Source organism: Rhodnius prolixus, unplaced genomic scaffold, assembly GCF_049639745.1.
Source record: "Rhodnius prolixus isolate KJV_2025 unplaced genomic scaffold, Rpr scaffold_16, whole genome shotgun sequence".
NCBI classification, from domain to species: Eukaryota; Metazoa; Arthropoda; class Insecta; order Hemiptera; family Reduviidae; genus Rhodnius; species Rhodnius prolixus.
Genome location: NW_027411616.1, coordinates 3086987 through 3099999, shown reverse-complemented (window position 1 = coordinate 3099999; position 13013 = coordinate 3086987). Strand labels below are relative to the sequence as shown.

General features: G+C 32.6%; 1 protein-coding gene across 3 annotated transcripts in view; it reads left to right on the top strand.

Annotated features, from left to right (window-relative positions):
- The window catches only part of Cont (Contactin), a 53800-nt gene that overhangs the window by 12922 nt on the left and 27865 nt on the right, over positions 1-13013 (top strand). For 2 of the 3 annotated variants that reach the window (XM_074134388.1, XM_074134386.1), the window contains exons 1-5: positions 838-929; positions 1022-1086; positions 4928-5103; positions 5201-5430; positions 6562-6804. In XM_074134388.1, coding sequence (XP_073990489.1) covers positions 4933-5103; positions 5201-5430; positions 6562-6804 — 644 coding nt within the window. In that variant the 5' untranslated portion in view covers positions 838-929; positions 1022-1086; positions 4928-4932. Of the gene's footprint in view, positions 1-837; positions 930-1021; positions 1087-4927; positions 5104-5200; positions 5431-6561; positions 6805-13013 lie in introns of those variants that run through there. The other variant, XM_074134387.1, reaches the window with a different exon arrangement.

Below are 13013 nucleotides of genomic sequence, written 5' to 3'. Positions count from 1 at the left end.
TATTTTCAAATTTTTTATTGGGATACCAAATTAGTATTGGACTTTAGTCTAATGTATTTCTGAATATTTTCTCCATTTTTAAATTTCTTATTGCGGTACCTGAATTGTGTGGGACTTGAGCTTAATCTGACTTTTTTTTCCATCCTCAATAACCCTACCCAAAAAAATGTTCGTCTGTAGAAGCAGCCAGCCGGGCTGCCTTCAATAAGTTAAGGTCCAATCCTCCAAGCATTTCTTGAGGTTAAGCATTTCTCCAAAACACTAAATCTAGTATTGGAGTCGAGGACACTGACCTAGATAGATAGTACGCAGCTTCCCAACTCCGTAATCAGAATTTTAATTCTCGATCATATTTTCGTGCTATTTAGAGTGCTAACCGTTGCCATCCAAGCTGCCTGGTCAATAACCTACCAAAACCTTTCTAGCCACCTACTTAGGTACAGAAAATTCATTTTCCTATTTAATACCTTTAATAAACCTTTTAGCTTGCATACCCTTTCCGTGACCCTCCCGTACTTCGAACTATCCACTTGCTCTCCAGTTTTTAATATCTTTCATGAAATTTCTACGAGATGGTAATCGCTGGCTCTGAACAATAAGAGTGCTTCAAATTCAGTCTGATAAAAAGCTTTCGTCGAAAACCTGAAATTTTGAACAGAAAGGGCCTAAAATTCACTTAAAACATTCGATAGCGTAGAGCCGTCTCTCCCCCGTCTGGCGGCCTGATTGTTCTCTTAGCTTGATTGTTATAACAAAAGAAATTTTTGACAAATATTTGATGAGTTTTTGTTCGCAAAATGTTCCTCTCGATTAGATGTCTTTAAATTAGGCGGCGGTTTTTGGGCTTTGTGGGTGTGTCGTGGAATGGTAACAATGACATAACCTGCACTCAGTCATTCTGTTGTCCGTAACGTAAGAAAGACGCAAAGGTGATTGAGAACGTTTATACTGTATCATCTCCTTATTAACTGCTTAATTTTTGTCAACACATGTCTGAATTTAATGTTTATTTTTATTTTAGTTGAAGTAAAAACTTTTTAAAATGGTGTGTAACTCTTAGGTCTTACTACTTTTTATAAACAAAAGGTAAGCTTATTTATATAAAAATTAATCTGCGATTCTATTTATTCTAAAGGTGTTATTTTGTTTTATAAATGTATTTATATACACGGTGTCTCATTTAAATGGGCCACTTTTAAATGAATTCTTAAAAGAAGGGAGATATCAAAAAAACGAACATTAAGTTTGTTGAAGTATTTTCTCTCTAGTTTGTGATGGTGTTAGTATTTTTTGATTTTCTTGCCGCCTTACTTCTAAAATCGGGGATAGAAAATGGCGATTTCCTTTTGACTCCACATTTCATACCTGTATTTAAAACTATTAAAAAATTAAGACAAATGCTGATAATTTCACTTCATGTTTCAAACTGTTGCCGAGATATTCAATCATAAAGATTAAATTTTCGTCGTTTTTTTTCCTATTTCTCTGTTTCATAAACCAAAATTAAAAGTTGATTTTCTTATTAATATAATAAATCAAATGCTGATAAAACTTAAAGCCATAAGGGACTTAAAAATCAGTTAAAACAGTAATTTTGAATAAGTAGGATTTTTTTTTTTTTCGATTTTTGTAAACAAACTGGAATATACATATATATATTTGTTCTAATGATGTATGAAACATTCAAGTGAAATTAACAGCATTTTTCTTCATTTTTTTTTTTTTTTAAATAGTTTTAAATACTGTAGTAAAAAGTGGGGGTCAAAAGGAAATCGCCACTTTCTACCCCCTATTTAAGGGGTATGGCGGCAATAAGATAAAAAAACACTAACACCATCACAAACTAGAGGGAAAATACTTCAACAAACTTTGTTTTTCTTTATATCTCCCTTCGTTTAAGAGTTCATTCAGAAGTGACCCTTTTAAATGGGACACCCTGTATATTATTATATATGTTATTTAATTTAAGGTTTAGTGTTGGAGCCAACAATATATTTTTGTAGGTGGGTCATTCCATGTCAAATCAACACGGGGTCTGAACCTCACCATCTCGGATTTTCTTGAAATTTGGCACATGTGTACTATTGGTATAGACTTGGAAAAATATGAAATTTTACTGTGATATGTCAACTGGTTTATGAGTTACAGGGCTGTTAAGTTGCCAAAAATGGGCTGAAAAACAGGGAACCCGGTGTTTTTGAATTACTGTAGAAGCTTTCCTAATTGGGATTGGTGTCATTTTATAGCACGTATAATTCCCTTTCCTGTGATATGCGACACCATATGGGTTAGGATAAATAAAGTTTGTTAAATTTAAATTTTAAATTTTTTAAAAAGTACATATTTTAAAATTAATTCCATGAATAGCTAGTAGTTTTATGAATCACTGGGCAAAATATTAATTTGGGACGACAATGGCTTCATTGTTGAAAAAATTTAAGACTAAAGCTCCAATCCGATTAATTCAACTCTGAATTCATGTTAATACAATAATGCTAATAATAATTCCACTAATAAGTCCAAAGTAAAACATACTGTTAAGTAATAGCATCTCTTTATTATTTTGGCTTCATTTGTTTGACATGCATCACTTTCTAGAAGGACATATGTAAGTTCTTCCAGTCAGAGTCACAGGATCAATTTTTATCAAAACATCCACTACTGAGACCCAAAGAATATCAGCATTTCTTGGATACGAGATGATTTAGAGGGTCCAGCTGGATGAAGAAAAGTTACTTTTACTTCATCAAGTTCTTCATTTTTCTCTAAAATATATCCAAGCCAACAGTTTCTTTATAGACTACACTGATATAACCTGATATGTCGGCTAATTTTAGTTTATCAGGGAATTTTGAAACTTCTATTTCGCAAGCTTCTGAGTTCATAGAAAAGTTTTTAACCAATATTTTGGATTTACTTCTGGGAATGAAAGCATGGTATTGCTGTGTTCCTTTAATAGCCAATGCTTGAGCAAACCGATTTTTTAAAAAACACTCAGATTCAACATAGTCTTCCTGGGTTGAATATGCAAAGTCTATGTTGGTGATGTTTTCTACTGCCCACTCAAAAAGTTGTAGTGAAGTTTGGATTTGATTTCCATAGGGTCGTTGCAAACTGGCACGAGCTGCCAGTCTCTTTACCGAACCCCATACGCCATCACAAGGCCCTTTGCCGACTTAAACCAACTTAAAGAGGCTGTTATCTAAGCCAAAGAAGACTGTTCTTGAACAAAGATATTGAATTGAATTATTTTTGTATAATTTGATTAACTACATAATTTCATTAAAATAATATATTCTAATTAATATGAAAAATTACTGTAATCATAATTATTAATTCCAAAAATGATTTCAAAATCAATATTTTAAATCTTAATAATTATTAATTATAATTCATTGATTCATTATTACTATTTTCAATTTATTTATTACTTTAATTTTATTAAAATATATTTTCCATGAAAAGGAGCTTTAGTCTTAAGTTTTTTTAATAATGAAGCCATTGTCGTCCCAAATTAATATTTTGGCCAGTGATTAATAACACTACTAGCTATTCATAGAATTAATTTTAAAATATGTACTTTTTAAAAAATTTAAATTTATTTATCCTAACCCATATGGCGTCGCATATCACAGGAAATGGCATTATATATGCTATAAAATGACACCAATCCCAAGTCTGTAGCTCAATTAGGAAAGCTTCTACAGTAATTCAAAAACACCGGGTTCCCTGTTTTTCAGCCCATTTTTGGCAACTTTACAGCCCTGTAACTCATAAACCAGTTGACATATCACAGTAAAATTTCATATTTTTCCAAGTCTATACCAATAGTACACATGTGCCAAATTTCAAGAAAATCCGAGATGGTGAGGTCAAAAATGGTATTTTTTTGTGTTGATTTGACATGGAGTGACCCAGGACTAGAATGCCCGCAGGGACGCCGAGGTCGCTGCGGAAGTGGCTACTTCAGTTCTCCCTACGGGGAATCCTGTCTCTTAAAGTAATTTACTGGATTATTTTTGCGAAGGTTTATCCCTCGAAAACATCTACATGAATTAGTGTTAGAGACCCAGATGAAGCACAAAAAAATGGTTTCTACCAAAACTACGGTAGTTTTCCTGAAGAGATACCGTTTTAGTGCTTACCCACAGCTCTTTCCTTTTCAATATAAAGCCTACGAATAACGCTGTATTTAGACAATTCTTTGCAAAGCGGAAGACCAAACTCTTGCCTTATCATGTAATTCCTAGCAAAGATTTTTATTTTGATCAATAAAACCTTCAAGAAACTAGTTTTTTTTTCTGTTTATAACGTTTTTGTTAAACTTAATAAAGGTACGTGTTATCTAAGAAAGAAAAATTAAAGATGTAATGGTAAATGTAAATCCCTTGTAATCAAAGATGTATTTTGTTTTAAATTACTTAAACTTCCAATACGAATAAGTGAAACGCTTTGCTTCCCAGTTAAGAATAAAATAAAAATTAAATTTTCAGTTTACTACAGTTTTCGTTTGACCATAACTCTTTTAATTTCAAAACAAATGTTTGCATTTTTGTCAAAAAATTGCGAGAAAGATTTATTTTTTTTTTATTTGTAGGATGTATTGAATTGATTGCATTTTTTTTTAGCGTCTTTCGCTAAAATCTCTTTGCTCCAAGTATGATTTGGTCTTAGAAGTGATTTAAAAAAGCAGGTTGTTGTCATTACTTTACAGTAATTTAAAAATCTTAACAAAATCAAAAATTTAGGATTTAAACGAAAATCTCTGTTTTGTTAGCACAATTTATAAAACATTTCTGATATTATTAATTAAGGAGTGTTTGATAATGTGAAGCTTATAAGCATCTATCAAGCTGCGAAGACAGTTTAAAACTTTAGAAATTTGGCTGAATAAGCAGGTTTTTTTAAAAACTTTTTTATTTTTTAGAAAATATGGTTGCATTAAAAAGTTGTTTATTGATTGTTGGCGCACTATGTGTTTATGGACAAATAGATGAACAAGAATGGCAGTGCCCTCAATTTTGGGTTTATTTTCAGTCATCGTGTTATAGGTTTATCAAATCACCTCTTAGATCAAGAAATGAAGCTCGAAGAAATTGCCAGGTTTGTGTACACTAACAGATATGTTCTGAACAGTTTACCTGCAATAATTTCAATACACGAATAACATCAAAATTCTTATTTGCTTACTTCTTAACAGGCTTACGAAGCTGACTTACTGAGCGTAAGCACAATTGAAGAACATGCTTTTATATTGTATCAACTGTCAATACAAGATCCACAACATAGACGTTGGTATATATCAGCTCATCAGCAGAGCCCTAATTATTGGGTGAATGAAGATGGCACCTCTCTCTCTGAATTTGATCAGACATATTTTTCACAGCCTACTGATTCCATTCAACAGAACGGAGATTATTTAATTTATAAGTAATTCCTTTTTTAAAAAATAATTTTGGTAGACGACAGTAAGAGCTGTTGTATGAAATTTCTTGGTAAAAAGTTCCTAGTTGAACGTTAAACCTCTTCTCAACCATCCTTGAGTGTTGTTAGGTCAAGATAAGAGTTTGGAAGGGGAAAAGAGATTTCGCAGCCAAAAAACAAACAGTAATTAGAAAAACAATAACTCTTGTTTTTTTAACGAAGGGAAAAGATTGGCAACATATTGTTATTGTTACCTTTAATTTCCTTGAAGCGACAATAGTACCAACACAGAAAACCAGGTTTGAACTCTCTGCAATTTCTCGATGTCAAATTACGTACTTTTCTGTGTGTGCTAAAAACAATTTTTTTCTTGTGATTTTTTTTTTCTTTATGTGTACTTGGCTCTAAATTATTTCAATATTCAGTGGCTTATTCCGTCTACCTGAGATGTAGTTCAAAGTTTTGAGGCCCTATGCTAGAACTGGAACTTAACTTGTAAATTTTTGTTTTGATTCCCTTGAAATAAGTGACGCTAGACGTTTTTTGCAGCTAAAGAAGCAGGACAGCTAAAGCACTTCCCTTTATTTCAGCTAAGTAATAGTCAAGATTCACTTGGCAGCTCAGATAGGTAAACTCGCCTACATTTTTAAAATCTCAACTGACTACCGACACTTGAGGCTGTTCAATTCGTTATGAGACATATTCAGGATCCTAAGACTCGTAATTTTGCTCATTAATGAAGAGCTCTATTTTGCTAGCTAGGCATTGCTAAGTTACTAATACCTTTTCTACGGTTCTAAGTAACATTCCTATAATGCCAATATCGTTAGCAAAGACAAGCTATTAAATTTCATTATAGGGTCTTTGGTTAAAATGCCCGATTCTCCATTACCGCTTAAATCAGTCTTTTATCCATATTTATATGTCTTTATGGAGTTGCTTTGCCCTTACCAACCTTCAACCCAACACTCTTTTCTATCTGAATCGCTCAGATTATCTCTCTGGTAATTACTAGCATCATTCATGGCACCCCATAGATGTGATAATTTATAATAAGTAGAAATCAAATGTGAACTGAAACGAAGTAAACGTAAAATATGTCTTATTAATTATTTACGACATATTGGTTATTTGCAGTTTCTCTAACTTAATGAAAAGATGGGTCCTGGAACGTGTTAGTGGTGATGAGCTGTTACTGTACATATGTGAAGCATCTGTAGCTAAGGTACACTATCTTGTCATGGACGACAGGACTTCACAGTATGGACTCAATGTAGATGATCCTGAACGTCTGCCAAAGGGACCCTATTTTATTAAACAGCCTGTAAATGTAGTTTATGACCTTTCTGAAAGACAAATATACAACGATGTTACGTTAAGGTAAATTCATTTTTTAAGAATGTTTCATAATTATCTTAGAAAATTTCGAAGAGGCATAATGAATAGATTTTTATTTAGTTTAGCAAAGTGATGTACATAATACTATCCCTAGGTGGTGGAATAGAAATGTGAGTTTATGTAAGAGCCTACATGCCTACACAGTTATTTATATGGCAGTTATTTTTTCATCCTATTGAAACTATGAATCAGTCACCAAAAATAATGAACAGTAATAAATAAATTTCGTAAAAACTACAACACAACATTCCACACGTAATCCTCTCTCATGAGTATGCAATGTATACAAGAAGTGTAAAGAAAAACCTATGAGCCATTTTCAAAAAAGTGAACAATTTATTGAGGTAAAAAAGACGCGATTGAGGTCATTTCTTAAAACTTCATCACTGCATTTCAGAAAGGGGCACATTAGAAGGGATCTACCTCCCTCTTTCCAATAAGTATCCACGATAGAATTTTTTTGGGAAAATGGTACAAAAAAATTTGTAGAACTACATATTTATTATAAGTAAATTAAGTTTAAATAAAATTGTAGGAGTCGTTTTTAGAAAATCAAAAAAAATACTGAAAAATCTATTCATTAAGTGGCTGGCAATTTCTGTCCTTTGGAGATTTAATTCCACATTTGATTCGTATTATTATTGTACAAGTGGTCATGGCAAGACAGTACGGCATGCAAAAATGGCACAATAGAGGGAAGACTAACCACCCCTTCTTCTAGAAGTGCCCTTACTTGAATTTTCTTGAAAAAATATTTGTAATTAAAGTTGTAGAGCTACATCTGTACTATTAGTGATCCATGTTCACTAAGTGAACAATGTTCTTAAGGAAAAACGGCGGAGTGGTTTTCGAGAAAATCTTAAAAAACGATGCAGTAAAGTGGTTCTTTAAGTTAGACACTAAAAAATAGACTTATTCCAACCATGCAGAAACGTTTGTCGATCAACAATTCAACGCTTAGTAAACAGACCGTACTTCTACTAAAATAAACGTATGGAAAAAGAAAAATTAAAGAAGAAAACGTCACACGTATTTTATAAGTCAATCGTGAAGTACTTTTCTCGTCTAGTGTTTTTTTTGTTTGCTGGAATGTAATTAGTAAAAATGGCAGCTCACAAGGAAGATGTCTTATTTGTTTTAAAATTTTATGAGTGTTAGTCTGTAATTACTGTGTAAAGGAGTTTGGCCCGTGCTGTCTAACTGTAAAGATCGTATCCGTTTAAAACGGTTTTTTCGAATTGTTATAGTCGTTTGTTTGTGCTATAAGTGTGCAGTTAAAGAATTTCTAGTGCAAGTGATGGTTATGTGAATTTTCAAGAATTTCTATCGAACCGTTTTTGAGCAATTAATTAAAATTAAAATTGAAAATTTAAGCTTGGATAGGCCAGTCGAGGTAGGTCTGTTTTATCACATTGGAGTGGGGGAAAATACGTCATCTTCTCCAGTGAAAGAACTTTGTTATCAACCAGCTGTAAATATATAGGTATAATACGCTACGTTATAATCTCCGACGTAAAGCTTGCCATCTACTTTCTTATTTGCTGTTACTGTCTTTTGACTCTGGACTGTAAACATGTCAAGTGTACATAACAGTGGGCCTCAGGTGGGGGACGCCCCAGGTAATGATGGTGCTATTGGGATTATCCTAGCTAAGTTGGAAGCAATGTCAAAAATTATGCAAAATTTGGAGGCATCTAATACAAATATCATCCAAACTCTAAACTCCTATAAAGAAGACGTGAATAATTCTATTTTTAATTTAGAGAAAAAAGTTAAAGCCCAATCCGTTGAACTCTCAAAAATTAAAAAGGAAAATATGTTGTTAAGAGTGGAGATAAGTAATGTTAAAAAAGAGGTTTATAACTCCGTTCATCGTACAAATGCTTTATTAATAAATAATTTACCTCAAACTGAAAACGAAAATCTACAAACAGTGTTTAGTAAGCTTAGTCAAGCTATTGGTTTTGATAACAACTTAACAAAATTAGATTATATTTATCGTTTAAAGCCTAGACATAACCTCTCTCCACCACCTATTTGTATAAAATCCGTAAGTCGTATTGATAAAGACGCTTTCCTGAATTTAAAAAAGTAAAATAAGGAGAAATTAACTTCACTAATCTTTGAAATATCACCTGCTCAGCCGATTTTTATTAATGAAATGTTGCCACCTCATCTAAACGTACTTTTTAAAAGGGCGAAAGAATTACAGAAGAATGGTATTATTAAATACGTTTGGTATTTATGATTAGACATATGTCTTATGATTAGACAACTTGAAGGTTCTTCTGCTATAATTATAAGAACAGATGCCGATTTACAACATCTTTGCGATACTGGTGATTACTCAGGCGACGAGTTGGATGAAGGAAGCGTTACTACGGATACTTCGGAATCCACGCTGCAGATAAGGAAATCTACCAAGAAAAGAAAAACTAAAGGAACTATACATACAAAAGGGTTCATTGGTTGGTTTTTTAAGACCAAAAGAATTAGCCGCAACAGTCAAGAAGTAACTAATTACTGTTCATTCTCTAAGGTAAACGATAATAATTTGTCTCAGGTAATACTCAATTATACTCCTACTATAACTAACAATTTGAAAGCACTTTTTTGGAATATTAACGGTTTTGCACGTTTTTATTCATTAGATTTAGAACAGCTCAAGTTTTTCACCTCTATAGATTTCCTTTTTGTATGTGAAACATGGTTAACTTCAGATCCTGTCTTTAACTCAAAATTATTTAACAATTTCTATGTAATAAATAGTAAAGCTAGTAGAGAAAAGGCAAGAGGTCGTCCTAGTGGAGGTCTTTTGGCCCTAATTAATAAAAAATTTATTTACGAAATTATATATATCTCTCCATCTTGGATTTTTTTATTTATCTGTTATAATGAACTAAAATTAATTATTGGAAGTATCTATTTTCGACCTCATGATCCTTTAGACGGTTTATTGAACGATTTGGATACACTTTTGCTGAATACTCTAGAAAAATTTGGAGATATTAAAATATATATTGGAGGTGACGCTAACTGCCGTATCGGGTCTTTAAATAATGGAAACTCAGAAATTTTTGTTAATACTTTTCTAGAGGAATTAAGGTTTTCAAAAGATATATGTGTTAACACGAGAGGTGAAAAACTAGTAGAGTTCATGGTAGATCACGGCTTTTACGCTCTAAATGGCCGAACAAATAGTGATAGAGAAGGTAACTTTACCTATTTAGGAGTAAATGGTCAAAGTGTTATTGATATTATATGGTCAAATTTTGACGGGTTGCACTTTATTAAGGATATGCAAATCGATGATTCATTAATAATCTCAGACCATCTCCCATGTTTGTTAATATTCGACCATGTAACTGGCAGAGAAATACCAAGGTCAAATGTGAAAAACATACGTCATTCTTCTCACATATTGAAGTATAACTGGGACGACAGGAAAAAAGATGAATATAAAAGTTTGATTCTAAACACAGTTAACTTTGGCTCCCTTCAAACTCTTTCAACCCAGCAACAGTTTGATACTTTTTATAATTCTTTGGTTACAATCGCAAATAAACTAGATATGGTCCAAAATAAAAAATTATCAATTAATCAGATCCCTGCATTTAAGAAACCTTGGTACAATGTCGAATGTCATAAAGCAAAAATATCTATGAAAAAAGCTTATAAAGAATATAAATACTCTAGTTTAGACCCCGTTTGTTACAATCATTTTATACTCAAAAGGAAAAATTACAATTTAACATTAAAACTGTGCAAATCAGAATACTATAAAGAATTAAATGTTTCTTTCGGTAATGTAAAAGATGCCAGAACTTTTTGGGAAATAATAAATAAACACAAGCGCTTCCAGTAAATCAGCTAATAATATTGATGTTTCAATTTGGAATTCTTACTTAAAACAGTTATATCCATCTATCAATCCACCTTTAATTACGTTCTTTGATACCGTTCACCCTTTCTTTGACGCCTCTTTTTCTTTAAATGAAATTTTAAGAGTTATTAGTAGTTGTAAAAAAAAATTAAGCACCGGGATCAGATGGATTTACATACGAATTTTTCAAAAACCTACCCCCTCAAGGCCTTGAATTCTTACAAAAAATTTTTAACGGCATTTTAGAATCTGAATATATTCCACTTAACTGGGGTAAATCGGAAATGTTTCTGCTTTTCAAGAAAGGTGACCCCCAGCAACCGGAAAATTACAGAGGTATTTCATTAATGTATTGTATAACGAAGCTATTTACGCAACTCCTTTCCAATAGGCTCGCCGATTGGCTAGAATACGGTAATCCTTTAATAGAAAACCAAAACGGTTTTCGTAAATCTAGAGGTTGCATAGACAACATATTTTCTCTTTCCGCCTTAATTAGTAGCCAAATTATAAGAGATAAAAGAAAGGTGTTTGCCACTTTTGTCGACTTTAGGAAAGCTTTCGACAGCGTGGATCACAATCTGTTATGGCATAAGTTATATTCATATGGAATTAGACGGAAACTGATAAAAGTTTTGTCAAATCTTTACAGCATCACAACCACGAAAATTAGAACCTTTAACTCGTGTACGGATGATGTTGCGGTATCTAGAGGAGTATTACAAGGTGATTCTATATCCCCTCTGTTGTTTGCTATATTTATTGATGACCTGGATAGATTCCTTCAAGATAATAGTTGTGACCTGGTTCACATCGATCATACCAACGGGATTTCATCCCTTTTGTATGCCGATGACGTAGTTTGCTGTCAAATACGCCTGTTGACGCTAAGAGGAAGTTACGCATTTTGGAGCGATACTGTGAAATTAACCGGCTTGAAGTTAATATTCAGAAATCTAAAATAGTAATTTTTAAGAAAAGTCAAGGGAGAGCTGCAAAGGAGGTTTTTTATTATGGGAAGGAGCGTTTGGAGGTAGTGAGTTCATTCACCTACCTAGGTATACTGCTGTCTAATTCGGAACTTTTTCACCTGAACTGTAAGTCAATGATAAATAAAGCAAAGGTGCGGTAAAATCCATTATGGTTAAAACCAAATTAACATTTTGGGAAGGCAGGCTATAACTATTTGAAAGCGTATATGTGTTCAACTTTACTGTACGGTAGCGAGGTATGGGCTTTACGATATACTGAACAAATGGAAATAGTCCAAGTAAAGTTTTTTAAATCCTTATTTTATTGGCCTACATGCACTGCCAGTTACATGGTCTGGCTAGAAACTGGTCTAGTTAAACTAGAGTATCTTGTTTTAAAAAGGGCATTAAATTGGTTAATTAAGTTGTTGAATATGCCCAGTAATAGACTACCCGGAATTTGTTACAATAGGTTATTCTTTTTGGATGGTTCCGACAGCAACATTATTAAATTTAATGTGGCCTCTCATTTGAAAAACTATTTTATCAATTTAGGCTATGACTGGCTGTGGAATAGTCAGGACGCAGAACAATTAAAAAAATTTAAGAATAAAATACTGAGAGATTTCCAGGTGTACTCATTTAATAAAGATTTAGAGCGAGCGAACAATTCTACATACAGTACGCTTTATAAGGGTATCATGTACAAAGATTTTTTCAGTTCTTATCTATTCTGTAACATTCCCTTAGAAGTGATTAGAATTGTCAGTCAGCTTAGAATTAGTTCTGATAAAATGTGTACTCTGTCTAGCAGCAAAATAGTCTGTAAGGTTGAATTGTCAGAAAACTGTAAGCTGTGTAAAAAGAAAGAGGAATCTCTTAAACATATATTTTTTGAATGCCCTTATTACAAGTTACTCAGAGACAGGTATTTGGCCACATGTTCGGACCCTTCCTTGGACAAGGTACTTTTGTTTGATAATGTGGCTCAAATTTACAACACCTACAACTTCGTCATAAAGGCCATGAAGTTGCGTGCTTTCCTTTTAGAAGAGTAACTCTTTATTATTTTGTCACATTTTTATTATTATTTACAAGTCTATTTATTGTTAACAGTAAGGTTATTTTAATTTTTTTTTTTTTTATGAGAATTGTTTTTTAGTTACTGCTACAATTTTAATTTTTTTTCTATGATTTGAAATTTTAATAATTATGTTTATAAGAAGAAATCTAGCATCAATCAATTTGCGCATGTTGTGGAAACAGTTTAAAGAAACTGGGTTGTGCTGGGTTAAATCAAGTGAACGCTTTTTTAACTTTATAAGAAGCCAAACGCT